Raw genomic sequence first — 16,257 nt, 5'->3', positions numbered from 1 at the left:
AGTCTTGACATGGCAACTGTTCTAAACCACAGCTATTGAGTGTTTAACCCATTTCTTTACAGGCTGTTGTTTCAGACATGTTTGTTAATCCAGTAGCTATTGTAGAACCAGTATTGTGTGTCAATTCCTGCTTAGTGTCAAAAGCATGAGACTGAACATGGGTGTTCAATACTGCTTATCAGGTGAACATTTGCTTCAGGAAAGAAACAAAGCAGAGGGCCCAAATTAGGAATGTGAAATTTAATTCATTTTGTCTTGTTTACATATCTGTGGTAACTTTGTCCTTAGGATGTTTGTGTGTAGAGCTAGAATAGGGGGGTTTGTTTCGGGTTTTTATAATTCTATAAAGTACACAAATGCATTGGGATATTTTGCTTTTAATTATTAATCTGTTTTTCTAAATCTGCATAAGTTATCTGTAATCTAGCATACTGCTACTGCATTCCTACACTCTACTCCCTTGGGGTGCAACACATGCTGCCAAATTTGCTGTAATGAAGAACACTTCAGTATTGTGCCTGTCAGTTTGGAGAAATGATAAATCTATGCAACATATTTTGTTACTTAAATTATTGCATCAAAAAAGTGGATATCTGTGCTATACCAATAAAACTGCCTACACGCCTATTTACATATCTACAGTATGTAGTATGCTGTATGTGGTATAGCTTTATAGATTCATTTCTAAATTTGAGAAGATTTTGCTGTGCTAATCGGAAACCACTGCTTCAGGCTGATCTTGCTGGATAAATAGGGTAAATCCTTACTTTAAACACCAGCAAATACTTACAGGTGCCTTGAGTCTAAGCTATTACAACCCTGACTCTTGTAACTAAACTTAATATACTTTCATAAATAGTTCTGAAAGTGTACAGTGTTGTTCCTTTCAATTGCAAGCCTTCCTGCATCAGTGCAACATCTAAAGAGAACTCCTTCTATCACAGCAGGCTTTGCAAGGCTTTTTATTCAGAAAGGCTAGCAATTGTATGTCTAAGTAGATGCATATATCTGGGATAAAGAGGAACAGCTCTAATGTATCGATTGGAGGAGGTTTGTATTTTTGTTACTGTGAATTTATCCAGATAGAATTTTGCTGTTAAAGCTGGAGCAGCCCATACTTTTGTCTTGTCTTAGGAACAAGAGAAGGCTGGGGATGGTGTCTAGGGGGACAACCTACAACTGCCTCTTCAGTATGAGGCTCAGCTCACGTGTTTATGCTGCTAACTGATCCAACACATCTCCCACGTGCAACTAGGAAACTTTTGTATTGGGGAGCAAAAGGTCTAATATGTAACATCCAAAACCTGATAACTTTGCTTCGTGCTTCATTTCACAGTTGTCTCCTTGGAACTTCCATATCTACCTTGTCACTCACTGGATCAAAGGAAGGCTCCCAATTGCCCAGCTCAAATTTTGTCCTGTCTGTTCTTGAAATCATAGCAACAAATTTGGACTTTAAGAATGTTTGTCAGTCAATGTAGCCTCCTGTTACAGCTGGCTACTAGAAGTTTCTTTTAACCCTAATAGTATGCTTGATTCTTATCAAGTAAGATTTCAGGACTAGGAAGAGAAGACACCTTGGAATCCAGTTTGATAATATGGGGGAGAAAAAGTCTAATAACTACGTGAAGTGTGGATGCTAAGTAGCAAATATTTGGCAGTAACAAGAGAATTTCATTGTACTGGTCAGGGTATATTATACATGGTCACACCTGAATCTTTCAAAAGTAAAACCCACAATATGGTTTGTAAATTGCTTAACTTCCTGTTTGAAGAAAATTTGACACTTATCAATGCATCAATTACTGTAACACCGAATGCTATCTACTGTTGGGGTTTTTTCTAATTCAAACAGCTGACATTGTCATATGTTTGTTTCTGACTAATGTAAATTGACACTTGGAGTTCAGAGATAACATTATTTGAATAAAGATGCATATTTTTAGTAAGGTTTTTTCTTTTAATTGGGTATATGTCCATGAAATCCAAGCAAGTGTATCTGAAGCATTCTTTACCCTCTTTTCAGAGAGTTTGAATGCTTTGAGATCTGGGTTCAGTCCTACCTGGCACTGGAGAATTTCATGCAGAGGCTGAGGCTCTGCCTGCATTGAAGGGGCAGATGACTGGCACTGGTTAGAAGCATACACTGAATCCAGAGTTCATTCTGCACAGAGGGATTATATCCTCTGTGTTGCAGTCTAGTGCAAGAGTGGCTCTAACCTAAAAGTAAGATTCACTCTAAAGTTTGTGTTAAGAGTATCAGACTTGCCTTGAGGATCAGATGCTTGGAGTTAAATGTAAAGTAGGATGTCAACTTCTAAGTGTCAACAGCCCATAGAGTTCCTTGCTGGCTGCTTTGAGTATATAAAGTACCTCATTTTTGAGCTGAAGATTGCCTATATTGCTGAAGTTCGTTCTTCAGATTCCCCAAACTGCTGTCACCAGGATGCTGTGTCTCCTTGTTTGCTTTTTGATTTTTGTTTTTGGTTTGGGTTTTAACTTCTGCCCAGTAAACTGGGTCTGTTTACTCCCACAGGAAGAGTAAGAATTCCCTCACTGACCATCATTTTCCCCCAGCCAGAAGTAATTTCTCTAACAGGTGGAGGAGAGGAATCTTTAATTGAATCTATTCAAGCTGAGAAAGCCCTAAACCACTTATTTCTCTCTGTGCAAATGTGTAATGTTCCAACTTACGTAAAGGGTGACAACCTCTTCTAGAGGGATGAAGCTGGGGGAAGTGTGGGGGGATGGGGTCTTGGTCCTTTTAAAGAACACTTGGATACTTCTGAATTTCGTGGTTGGAGTTTTCTGCTGTGACTGTGTTTTGGGAACACAGTCTCTGGAAAAGGCTGGAAGTTTGGGTGCTTGCCAGCCTATAGCAGAATCGAGTGCTGCATGTTGTATTTGCAAGGTGCGCAGTACAGACACACTGGTGCTCCCAGTTCCAGTTAAGAGAACCTGAAATAAAGATGAGCCAACCACTGCATGTGGACTCAAGGTATTTGGCACTAAGTAGTGGCATTGTGCGACAGCATTCCAACATTTAATGGAGTGGCTGTCAAAGCACAGAGAAAATGCTAACAAGCAAAAGCTACATTTATCTGATCTTAAGCTTCTCTTGTAGCATGCTTTTGTGTGATGCCTGGTGTACTGTTACTGAACTTGTGCATTTTAGGATTAGTGCATAAGCCATGCCAGTATATTACTTTAACCTGTTCAATGTTTTTAGCAAGCTGCTGAAAACCTCTTTGTGATCTGTATGTGGTCCACGCAGTATTTCATGGCCCCTCTTGTGCCATGTCCTTGTGTAAGACACAGCTTGGCTGTGGGGCTGAGGCAGGGTGAGGAGATGATCTTCCAGCCCCTCATGTCCATGTTGCCAGTTCCTGTTGTGAGCAGTGGATGGAAAGGTCAGTGAGATCAAAACTTTTTTCCTGAGTTGTGATGTGACCTCTTCCTCTATCCACCATCTATTTCTAGAGATACCTGAATTGACCAAGCACGTTCTCCTTTCACTTAGGATTATCTGTCTCCTGCTCTTGAGATCCACTGTGTTCTGAGCAGTGTGGGGAAGATGACTTATTTCAGTCAGGCTGAAGTTTGGGAACTAGCGATCGCTTTTTTTTCCAGGGACTTGCTCTTGGCCAAGCCCCTCTTGTATTTAACTCAGCCCTTTATTTTCACTTCTTCCTTTTAAATTAGGCTGTGTAGCAGAGAGGGGCTCTTGTGGACTTGTCCTGGGTCATGGGATTGCCCCTACTGCTCAGCAGTCTGAGTGCTCCTCCAAAGACTGTCCTTGTCCTGAAAGAGATGCTGGATTAGGCCAGTTTGCAGGACTTCTCAAGTGCCAGCAAAGTAGTTTTGTTGTGATTTGGAATTTGTGCTTCTGAGTGATACTCTACTTCAAAAATTAGGTTTCCTGTTTAATCATTAATAATCCAGGATTATTAAATGTCCTGCCCTTTTTTTTTTTTTTTTTTTTTGTTAGTAGTAAGAGGTCTGCTTTAATTAAAAGGCTCTAATACAGATTAAGGCTTTAGGCAAACGGGAATCCTCCCATCTCTCGGTGAAATTATGAGTGCTAGGAGAACCATTTAGATAATCAAAATTAGTCTTTCATTAAGGCATGTGCAGTCAGTAATAGTAGGATAAATGCTCAAAACCCAAACCCAGGAACTTTTGAGACCTATCAGATGATTTTCTTTCCCAAAATAGCCTATAGTCTCGATAGCAGATCCTGAAAATCTTCACCTGAATAGACCTGGTGAGGCTAATGATGTAATAAAAGGTTGAAAGATGAAGACCTATAGAAGCAATCCACAAACAAAAGCTAGCGAGGGTGTATTATAGCATACAGAATCAGTGAGATAAATTTCTCCTTTGCTGACAGTCAAGATTAAAAACACTAGGTATTCTGTGCAGCACCAGTCAAAGTGGTGAGCTAGATGGAGGCAGCCTCCACATAGAGGAGTTGAAATAAATACTAAGGAATGAAAAGTAGGAAGATGTGATTTGCTTTTCTTGTGATTATTTCCTTGAAAATCGAGTAACCCTAGCAGTACTGCCCCATTCGTCTGTGAGGCAAACCAACCATACGAAAAGTGGATGAAGAAGAATCATTCCAGGTACTTTCTGTCCAATATGATAAAACATTAATGGATAAAAAGGATTGGGGGTTTTGCTTAATGAGGAATTCCAGTGTATATCCAAAAGGGTTTTTGGCTCTGTAGCCTGAAATTCACAATTTCACTATGGGCATTTAGTCAACCAGGTTTCTAATTCAGTTCTATTGTGTTCCAGGGGATGTTTTCATCTCTGAAAGTGAGAGTTTCAAGACTTAAGAAGTCAAAATGCTGTTGCACACTATAATTGATTTGTGTGTGTGCATGGGTACAATTAGCTTAAGGTATTAATATAAAAAGTAGGTAGCTGCATCTAATGATTTTTTTGGAGTAATCTGAACCATCTGCCTCTAGATATTAAGGAGTTCACTCTTTAATCCAGATTATGGCTGACAAACTGGTTTTGTCATTCACGTTTCACTAGCATTGTGCCCTTGAAGAGCTGATGGGGCTGTAGAAACTCTCTTGCTTATAGTTACTGGTTTTGAGAACGTTTTTGGTTTGGTTTGGCTTTCTCGTAGTAGTTTGCTTATAGCTCCTTTTTCCCTGAAGATGGCTTTTCTAATGAAAAGTATGTTGAGCAACCAGGTAAAGAATTTGGGACTTGGAGGTGGAGGGGAAGAAAGCAAAGAAGAAAGCACTCCTTCTGATCCAGCAGCAGCTGCGGGAATGACCAGAGAGGAGTATGAGGAATATCAAAAGCAAATGGTTGAGGAGAAGTGAGTACCTGTTCCCTTATTATCAGTACGGGGCTGATAGTTGGTAACTTTGTGCAGATAAAAATAACCCAAGAAAAAGCCAAACATTCAGCACTCTTCCCTTTTCTTAAAGCAGATGAATCTTTGCTAAAGAGACTTTCCAAAATAAAAGTTCACCAACTGGAAATGATGAAATACTGTGTGTGTCATCTGTCCGTCCGTGTCCCCTGTCCCCCCCCAGCTCTCTCCTATGCTTTCCTGCTATCTCCACGCCTTGATAGGCTGGATTCATTCCTAGTTGATGTTACTTTATCTGTCACTTTTCCGTAGGTACAAGCTGTTGTGCAGGAGTTAATTCTAAGATGCGTATGATTTGTTCGCCTAGAACTCAGTGTGGATACGCTTTCAATACCCAATCTTTTATTTGTCTACATCTATTATGGCAGACATGGAAAAAGCAGTGAGTGCTACATTAAATGGATGATATTTATCTAGATAAAAGTTTGAAGATGGTTACTTTTTGTAGTTGCTTTTTTTAGGATTGGTTGGTTTGTTTGTTTTTGTTTTTGTTTTGTTTTGGTTTTTTTACAACCTACTAAATCAAAACTTTTCAACTGATAAATCTCAATCTTTTGTCTGTAACTACAATTTTTACCACTTGCTGCGTTTAAATATCAAACCAGAAGTAAAATAGAGGACTTGACAGGTAGGAGTTCAAATCATACATAATTATAAATAAAACGCTTGACTTTTAAAGCTCAAATGCATCTGTTCCTGTAATGGTCAATTACATAATGGTTGTGTAAATCCTTCATGTAAGATGATTATAGGTGAAAGGTTAATGACTGACGGCATTGAGATATCCGGGTCTGTATTTAGCAGCAGCCCTTTCTGTCATAAACCCCTGAATAGTATCATTTGCTTTGGAACAGAATGCAGAATGTTTTGCTGTGCTTTTTGTCAAGGGATATTTAAAAGGGAGAGAACCATCTGACAGCAGGAGGATGCTTGATTGAAACTGAGAATCAAAACAGTGTTCCTGGGATAAGGAAAATGCTTGGGAAAAGGATTACTTCTGTAGGGTTTTCAAGTGTGGTATGTGTGTTACACACTGACCTGTGCTGAGGAATTGGTGCAGTACTTCGGAAAGTACAGTTTGGAACTATGGCAGGAACATTTGAAGTAGTTTCAAAGAGGAAACATAAGCTCAGGCCAGTGCACAGCAGTGTGCTTCTGTAAATGTCTGTCAGAAATCTTTGCCACAAGCAGAGCATCTGTTTCAGGGTGCTCTGGATTTTACCCAATTTCCAACTCCATGGGAGCGGAGATCGGAGAAGTGCCTTGCTGGAGTCATACTTGGCCATCCCGGTTTTGGCTTCTTCTCAGATTTTGGGTTGGCTTGGGTTTTGTTTGGGGTTTTTTGTGATTAAACACACACAAAAGCACAGATTACTGTGTCTCAGGAGAATGTCGTATGCAGAAACAGACGGGGGGCTTGTGCTGGCAGTGTCCAGCACAGTCATATAGAATGTGCTTCCAGCGTCACAAGAGTTTAAGCACGAGGTGACCACCAGTTTGTGCTGTACATCACAGGCTGTCACGCAACTACTCCTATACCCATTTCCTGTTCCTACAAAGCTTCATGTTGCAGGGAATGGTTAGATCCTCCAGAACAAAAAGGTGTAAAATTAGGCCAGGCAATGCTGGGAGATTGTCTGAGCAAGTTTTGCCAGGTCTTCCCATGATGCCAGGACAAGTGAAAAGCTCCAGTCTACCTGAGCAGAACATCTCCTTGGGCCCCACAGCCTCAAAGGATACCTGAAGGGATGTACAGTCATGCTGCACATGCACTGCCCTGTGGGAACATCTCCCAGGGCTCAAAACAATCTCTTTCCAATCTTCCCATCAGTGAGTGGCTGAAAGAAGCTTAAGATGGCTTCCAGTTAATGTTCTCAAACAATAAATGGATGCAGAAAAGACCAGGAAAAGTCATAGGTGGCAGAGGCCATCCTAGGCTATTAAAGACAATGATGGAGAGAACTTCCAGCTCCGGTACCCTATACCACTGATTTTTGGAAGCTGGGCAGTTTTGATGCTTGGCCTCTTAAATTCTTTCTCTAAGTTTCCATTACCATCTCCTATGGACATGGGACTCTAGGATAGATAAACTTTTGGTCTGACCCAGAAAGACTGTTCTGCCATTGTGTGTGTGGTGGTATACTGAGAATGTCCCGTTTGTAGAACAGGAGCCTTGGCAGGCAGCTGTGTCTTTGTAAGCACCCCAGTGGAATAAGCAAGGAATAAGCATAACTTCCCTGTTCTGCTTTTTGGAGTTGTTCATTATTACAGTGAGCAGTAACAGCTAATACAGAGAGAAATTCCAGGCAAGCAGTTTATCCTTCCCAATTGGTTTATCTTTCCTTCTTCACAGGACTCAAGGGAACTGTTCTGAGAACAAGCAGGAGGATGGGAATTCTGGCCCCTTAGCCTCACTTTATTGATATCAATAATTATTCCTTCTGTGCCTTTGGACAAGATCCATAACTTTGGGAATAACTCCCGTGTGTAGCTTTATGCAGCCAAGCAACTGGTTCAGTGTAAAAGACTCTATTTTAGTGGTATCTTGAAACATTTTTTCTGACTTCCAGGATGGAAAGAGATGCAGCGTTTGCACAGAAAAAAGCAGAGCGAGCCTGTCTGAGGGTTCATCTGAGAGAAAAGTACAGACTCCCAAAGGTAAGCCTGTAGTTCCTGACCTCACCTAGTTCAGTGGCCAACTTTGGAAACAAACTGACTGCCAACACAGTTCTGAAAATGACAAACTGCCTTCACTAGTGGGATGCCCACTGCAGTTCAGTACAGAAATGGAGGAGGCCAGAGCCATGGTTTTCCTTGGTGATTGTTTCTTTTAGACCTGTTTTTCTCTGCTCAGTAGGTGAACCTAACAGAAAGGCACTGTAGAGCCCTACATCGATGAAATGAATGAACCAGAAGGCACTAAAGTTTCCTAGAAAGCAAGGAAGTGCAGGTTGGAGGGTTGTCTTTGCTAGAATCAATGCTGTCTTAAGCAGAGTTCTACATAGTTCTCAGAGATCTGTGTAGTTTCAGAGATTGTGTAATATAGTTCAGACTCTTCTGAGAGGGGAGCAGGATCTTTGTTTCATGGACTTTCCAAATTATTCTACTATATGCATAACATTTATTGATTTCATGTTCTGATCTCTCATGTTTCTTTGATTTAGCCCCATACGCTGTGTTACTCTGCACTGTTTGCATCATGCCACAGGTTCTGCAGTTGCTGTTGTTGACTTCACAGATTTACTGGGAAAGGGGGAAAGTTTAAGAGCTGCTTCCTTCCACCCTGACACAGATAGGTAGACCATGTGTTCCCACAGCCTGTGATAGCAAAGAGAGCCTTCTGTCTCCTAAAACCTGGGTTGCATCCATCCCTGAACTTTCAGTCTGTGTGCAGGCAGTGAAAAAAGCTTATTTCTGCCAAGTCTTTGGAGGCTCAGGGTTGCATAGGCTCCTTACTCATAGATTGTTAAAGGGTCATGTGAGTTCTCCCAGGAATAACTAATCTGAGAATGGTGGTGGTTTATATGCTACTAAACTGCTTTTAGCCTGGTCACTCCTTCATTGCTTATGAAAGATTTCTAAAGAGATTTATTTTTCCAGCTTCATTAAGATGTCTTTTTCTTACAGTTATGTCAAATATGACTTCAGGGACTTGCTGAAAATTTATCATTTGAGCAAATAAAGGCTGTTATCTGGAGTCTTCTGGTTGCTGTTCCCTTTGGAGGCAGTGATCTGGTGGTCTGATCTCTGCACCCTGGGTCTTCCCAGAAAGGAGAGACCCAGCAGTCAAGCAATTAGAAACTGGTAAAGTCACCTGGGCTCGGAAAGTGGTTAGATGCTGTAAATACGAATTACAATTCAGGTCTTTTTTGCACAGTGTGTTTGATGTTGTTTCTAACACTGAGCCGCCAGAGGCCCTCTAGTGCCACGTTCCTCAAATTGCACCACTCTTCATCATTTGCTTGAACCCTCGAGGCCAGTTACAATTTGCATGAGAAGTGAATCAACCTAGCGACTTTGATAAAGTTGTACCACTTGTATTTAACCATTCGGGGAGGCCTTATAATCAGGGGTGAAAAATGTCTTTTCTCTAACTTTGCAAACGTGGTTTTTTGCAACCAAACCCTTGCAAAGTGACTGCGAGAAAGAGAAGTGCTGTTTTAAAAAGGATGGCAGAATGGTTTGAGGCTGGTACTGGGAGGGAGAGCAAGGGAAAAAAATGCTGTGGAGAAGCCTCTGTCAGTTAACCCGCCTCTGCTCACCCTCTGCATGCATCAGTGTTGAACAAAGCTTTCATAAGCAAATTTGAAGTGACCACAGTTCTATATAACAACTCGTTTCAGATCAGCACGCTCTGTCAGGACATTTGGCTTTTAAAATTAGCAGAAGGCACAGTTTGTCATCTTAAAAAATGAAGGGACACCTTCCACTAGCCCAGGTTGCTCCAAGCCCCTGTGTCCAACCTGGCCTTCAACACTGCCAGGGATGGGGCAGCCACAACTTCTCTGGGCAACCTGTGCCAGCGCCTCACTCCCCTCACAGGAAAGAACTTCTGCCTAAGAGCTCATCTCAGTCTCCTCTCTTGCATCTTAAAGCCATTCCCTCATGTCCTGTCCCTAAGTGCCCTTCACAATATAGGGGTAGAAGGAGCAAGGGCAGATTATGTGCTATGCTTCTCTGTATTCATCAGTTGCAATATACCATTTGTTCTAGGCCATGGGTGCTCAGCATAGTGACAAGAAAGAGGAAAGTGTATCTTGAGGGTGAGTTTAATTACAGAGAGATTAATTATGGAAAAGGAAAAAAAGGTACCAGATTTGAAGTGGTTGATTGGATTGCAGGCCTAAACCTCTGAACACCAGCATTTTCATTAGCAGCTGAGTAGTAAAATATCATTAGGCTTTGTTTTCCTTTAGGAGGCATGTGCTGAGCCAGCTCCTGAACAGCAGTAGTTTCAAAGGCGTCAGGACAACTTGGCGCCCAGCTCTCAACTCCAAGTCAGCGGAGCTTGGGTGTCTCTGATTTTGAAAGTCTCCCATCTGTAGTGCTTCTTTCAGTTCTGAGATGGTGTTTAGGTCTCTGCAGTCACCCTTGGTGACCTCCAACAAGCACACTGCTACCTCACAGCACCCGAGAGCATGCAGTGGTGATCTCCCCCATCTCCATAGGATCTTGACTTTGGTATACACAGCGCACTTTGGGGGCCAGATTGCAGTAACAATAGAAGGCTTGCCTCCAAGGTAGGACAGGAGCTCTCGGCCAGCAAAGAAGATATTAAGCATCTACTCAGCTTTGCTGATGTGCAGTGGTTGCAAGTAAATTTTGCAGGATATGCTTTTTGGCATTTGTATATATAGCACTTCTGGAGTGAAGGTCTGCTTTCTTTTCATCAGCCCTTGTAAAAATACATGTTATATCAGGAAGACAATGAAATTATTATGTGCATGCTGTATGTCCCTGATAAAAATTCAACTCTGATACATTCTGGTAGCAAAATGCTCTCAGATGTGTGATAATGCATTAATTATTTTGAAAAATGAAAGTCATTTCAGGTAGCTTAGTAGGGGATAGAAACCCTGAATATTACCAGTATCAATCACTAGCACACATTGTAAATGAAAGCATGAAATTCAAGACTAAGCAGGGCCCCTTTTTCAGTGCAAAATCTAAAGCTCCGTGCTATCTGGGCCAGATTTATAAGAGAAAGCAGTCCCTTAATGAACCTAATCCTATTAACAGAATTGTCAACTTAGGTTTGTCATCAGAAAGATGTTTTTAGCCATGAGACAGTCCATCTGTGGACAACATTTTCATCTCCAGAGTATTCAATACTTTGCCTCCATGCAAAACATTTAAATAAAATAAATATGTACATAAATATTATAATTTAAAAAATCCCACATCAAACGCTCTTCTTCACTTACTGTTTCCTGCACTGATCTCCAGTAATCAGTTACTTTCTGCAAGGTCTAAACACAGGGATGTGAGTTGATGGTGCCTGGAAAGGAACATCTGACCACAGGCCTGTCCAAAGACCTCATCTGCAGTATGGCAACCTCATGGTATGCATATTGACCATGGGCCCCACCACCCTTTCACATCACTGATCTGCACATGTATCCACCATGTCACCTCAAATGTCACTACTCTCTGTCAGAGTATTGCCACATCAGTGCTGTTCTTCTGCCCAAGTGCTGGGGATTGTGTTGTGATACATGAATTTCTAGCACCTCAGGAAGGGACTGTGTCATCTGCTTCATGCAGGTGCATCCCTTCCCTAGTCAAAGCACTTGTGTGGGCACTGCTTTGTGAGATTCTGTTACTGAACAGCAGGATGTTTCTCATTCACTGATATTTAGAGAGAAAGAGTATTCGGATGCAATCAGGTGTCTTTTCAATAACAAGTGCTGCTGTAGACATTAAAAAGGAAAGTTCTTGCCATGAAAGGGACGTGTAGTCATGTAATCTCTTGGTCTATTGTGTTATGATGGGAATATTGTCAAGGCTTGATTTAATGAATAGCACCATTCCAGACTTAAAGGGGTTTTTCCCCTCATATGCAGCCCTTGCATAAGCTCTAGCTGTGCTGCGGGGGATGCACATTGACCAGGCAGAAACAGAAACTTGGCTCAGGAGAAGCTCTTCTGTGCATGCAAGCTTTAGATAAGCATCTGAAAACAAGCATTTGCTAAGCTTGAAGAAGAGCAGGGGCTGCTGGCACATAATGTGCTGGTAAGTGGGGTAACAGGAGGACTTAGACAACAGAAGAGAGGATGAAGGTTGGGTGTGAGTCTGAGAAAGCAAAAGGAGACAGGAGAAAGAACTGGATAAGCAATTAGAAGGGCTGAGCTGCAGCAAGTGCTGAATTCTTTTGCTGATCTAAATGTTTTTTAGACCAGAGTGAAACAGCTGTGGATCCACTGTGGAAAAATGGAATCACTGTGTGTGTCAGGAGCAGTGGGAACAGGATTGCTCCTGTTCCTATGTAGGAAGGTGCCTACTAGGCCCTGACAGCTGGGGTGTCGAGCAGCTTCTGCACTCCTTCCTGTGCTCCAAACTGTGATCCCTGGGTAGGGATGGCACAAGAGGGTATTTGGGGGTGGGAGACAAGGCTGCTGGTTCCTACCTGTGAGGTTACCTGCAGCCCTTGGATGGCACAAGTCAGCATGGGGCTGCTGCACTACTTACCAAAATTCCCACTTGCAGGTCAAGGGAAGATGAACTCTGATTTTGTACGTAACTGGAACATTATAGATAATGAATCACAGAATCAGGTCTGGATTCACCTACCTAAGAATCTTTACACATAGGGATAGGTAAATCTTATGACATGGTAAGTTAGACATAAGGAAAGCAGTTCATCACACAGTGATGCTGAAAACCGTTTGGTTCCCCTGTGGATTAGTCTGTGAACTTTAATCTCTTCTGTTTACAATCAGCCTTTATATAGACAGATTTAGCCTGTATTTAGATTATAGACTGTGTTTTCTGTTTACACTTGTTTATCATGTATGTATAAAGAAGTCTGTGTTATATTGCACCTCTAACTAGATGGATCTGAGTCTGACTACTCCAGGTGCATAATCAGGGTCAAAGAATATTAGCAGCCACTAGGGCTCTATCACCTATGCTGTTGAATTGTCAGAATAGCGTCTGACCCAGTTTTGGCCTGGGCACTCTCCCAGGCAGTTCCCAGGGCCGGTCTGGGAGTTAGGACAGGCATTCCCAATGGGCAGTTAGAGGAGACCACCCTGTTTGGTAGGGCAAGAGAGCTCAATGGCATTGCAGTGGGTTTTTCCAGGCCAGCTGGCTTTGGGGCAAGAGGCCAGTGCCAGGCATATTTAATTTACTAGAATAGATGTTGCTTCTGTGTTCTCAGACATCCTAAAAGCGTTGCTGAACACTTGCAGAGACCTGGAGACTGTGAGGATTGGAGTCATCAGGAGGGAGGCCATCCAGTCCAGCGCAGGATTGGCAGGGTCCAGAGAGGCTTTCTGTGTGGGTTGGTTAGAGCCCACAGCCCCAGCTGTCCTGTCCATGAGCTCTGCCTATTTTGGGTGCCCTCTGTAGTCCAAGCTGAGTGTGTTCTGATGCAGGGTAGTGCCTCTATCACTGTCCAACCCCTGTCTGGTCTTCAGCAAGGAACAGTCCCCACATGTGTCCAGCTGGGACAGTCAGGATCTGCACACCCTGCTGACACTCTGATTGCAAGCTGCTGTCTGAAGCAATGCCTTTACAGCACCACATTTCTGGTCCTGACTTTCAGAAGTGAGAGCTTGGAGCTTGCAGACTCACTGTGTATTTGCACTTGTAGCATTAGCCTGACTTTGAGAACATCCTGTGGGAAAATACTCTGGTCTCTCCTTGTGAGAAAACAAGCTTTAACTTATTTCCACCAGACTTAAAAAACAAAACAAAACACAACAGGTAAAAAGAGAAACTCAATCCTACATTTCCATTTCAAATCAAAGTAACAGAACCAGATCTGGCAAATTTTAGGAGAAAGAGAAGAGGCCACACACATCTTAGGTACTGCTTTCCTTGTTGTTGAGCAACTGTACCCTGTTGAAGCTCATGCTAGGTCTGTTCAAGGACAGACTAAATGCAAAGTGGGTAGAGGCAGGTGACTTGGGCAGAATGGTACTACTTTAGACTGCATCTGAATATGCTCTTCTTTGGTCAGAGACCACTTTGAACAAGAAGCTGGGCTGTGCATCACATTTCAGACTTCTGTAGGGCAGGGGGCTTTGGGGCAAGAACATGCCAAACAATTGTTCATGTTGCCAAAGTGGCCTTTGTGTGCACTGTGTAAAGAACACTTCTGCCAGTTGGGATGTTGTTTCTAGCTCCCACAGATCTGCTAGCAGCAAGCCTCACCCAAAGGAGTCAAGAGACATCCCTACTCATTTTAGCCATGTAGTAGTAACTATCATGATACACTCCTCCATATTTTCCTAACAGATATGAGGAGAAATGAGGTTAATCAGTACAGCTATTGCAAATATAAAGCTGTGTACATACACGTCACAGTAAATAGTGGCTATGCAGTCAAGCATCCTAGTCTGCCTGTCTTGCTAGGGCCCGAACTACACAGACATTGCTCATATACATCCTCCCATTCATTCTTGCATTCATTCATTCATGCAAACCCAAGACCTCGCTCACTCTCAAAAACACCTCCTGCTGATAGCATTGCTGCTTATTCATATCAGGCCTTTGCTGCTGTCATGCTTCATTTTGGAGATGTAATGAGGCATTAATGCTTATCTTTGATGTGTGAACTGTGTCAAAATATCCTGTTCTTCTGAGCTCTGGATCCAGCAGAATCCACCATAAAATGTGAACAAAATCACCATTGTTTAAGAACTGACACAGCCCCACTGATGGAGCATTTCAGTGGGCAGGCAGGAAGCGAGTGTGTGTAGCTCTTGCTGCAGCTCAGCCCTTCTAATTGCTTATCCAGTTCCTTCTGTCTCCTTTTGCTTTCTCAGACTCACACCCAACTCCATCCTCTCTTTTGTTGTCTAAGTCTTCCTGTTACCCCACTTACCAGCACATTATGTGTCAGCAGCCCCTGCTCTTCTTCACAGCTCAGGGATGCCAACTAAAGACCTAGATATAGTTTAGACGCAATTTGGGGAAGATGGAGACCTTTGTTTCCAGTAATTCTTTCCTAAGTTTAATGCATCTTTCTTCAGGAAGGCTTCGGTTTAGTGCTGATACCTAAAAAACACCCACCAACAAAGGGATAGGGAAACAATAGCCACACAGTTCTTCTAAAGCTCCTGCTTCATTGACTGAATCACACGACAGATGACAGTCTATTGTGGCATCTTTGGTGGATGCAAATAACTTGTGGCTTTCCTGCAGTTATCAGCACGTTACCACAGTTAACACATATGGCAAAGATTTCAAAAATGGCAAGTGACACTGAGGGCTTTGTTTTGACAACTACTGAAACCTATGAACAACTTCTGAAACCCTTCAGAGAGAACTGAGAAATCTTAGCACTTGTATGGGGGCTCCTGAGCCCCTGAGTTCACAGCTTTGACTGAAAAATCTGTGCCTATGTTTTGGTTCTCCTTAAAACAAATGAAAACCCCAAACAAATGACCAAGTCTCAGTGGTAGATCCTAGGGCAGCAGAAAGGCTCTCATGTGCTGTTCTTGTTTTCTGCTTTTTGTACCAGAGTGAATTGGATGAGAATCAAATACAGATGGCTGGAGATGACGTGGGTTTGCCAGAAGACCTTCAGAAGATGGTGGCAGAAGATCAAGTGGAGGAAGAGGACAAAGACTCTATCCTGGGACAGCTGCAGAACATCCAGAATATGGACATGGATGCAATCAAAGAAAAAGCACAAGCCACCTTCACTGAAATCAAACAGGCAGCAGAGCAGAAATGTTCTGTGATGTAGAAGAGACTCCAAGGTCCAAGGGTTGTGACTTCAGCCTTGTCTCAGAGGGGCTGGGCTGCAGAGTGAGTGCAGGCTGAGGAATGCACTTAGCTCTATAGCATTAAATGTAAATATAGAAAAGAGAGAGAGAGACTTAAAACCCCAAGGCGGCGGGGGGGGGGTGACGTGCTATGACTGCGCAGTGTGAAGTTAGAACTGAGCCTTGTTTTTAACAGAACGTTTTTCCCCCTAGAAAAAAATAGCTTCAAGAAAGCTGATACTGGGGAAAAAATGTGCCTTCTTCCATGTTTTCAAAGTGATCAAAATGCTGTTAAATGTGGATTGAGAAAAAATGTGCTTCTGGTGCATAACATACAGGCAGCCACTCATTTAATAGTGCTTTCAGAAAGAAATCCATCTCTTTCTAATAAAGCCATGTATGTTTCAAATATTTTGACACAAA

The 16,257-nt window shown here is 42.4% G+C and overlaps 2 protein-coding genes across 5 annotated transcripts in view; both read left to right on the top strand.

Moving 5' to 3' along the window:
• The window catches only part of LMAN1 (lectin, mannose binding 1), a 22,798-nt gene extending 14,745 nt beyond the window's left edge, over positions 1-8,053 (top strand). For 3 of the 4 annotated variants that reach the window (XM_030474870.1, XM_030474868.1, XM_030474869.1), the window contains exon 14: positions 1,337-1,949. The gene's annotated coding sequence lies outside the window, so the exon portion shown is untranslated. Of the gene's footprint in view, positions 1-1,336; positions 1,950-7,968 lie in introns of those variants that run through there. The other variant, XM_030474871.1, reaches the window with a different exon arrangement.
• CPLX4 (complexin 4) lies at positions 2,416-16,257 on the top strand. Its single transcript, XM_030474872.1, has 3 exons — positions 2,416-5,341; positions 7,969-8,056; positions 15,588-16,257. Exons 1-3 carry the CDS (start codon positions 5,175-5,177, stop codon positions 15,813-15,815), a joined length of 483 nt encoding a protein of 160 aa, XP_030330732.1. The 5' UTR covers positions 2,416-5,174; the 3' UTR covers positions 15,816-16,257.

Source organism: Strigops habroptila, chromosome Z (genome assembly GCF_004027225.2).
Source record: "Strigops habroptila isolate Jane chromosome Z, bStrHab1.2.pri, whole genome shotgun sequence".
Lineage (NCBI taxonomy): Eukaryota > Metazoa > Chordata > Aves > Psittaciformes > Psittacidae > Strigops > Strigops habroptila.
The sequence above is the reverse complement of the archived record's forward strand: the minus strand, read 5'-3'. Positions and strand labels throughout refer to the sequence as shown.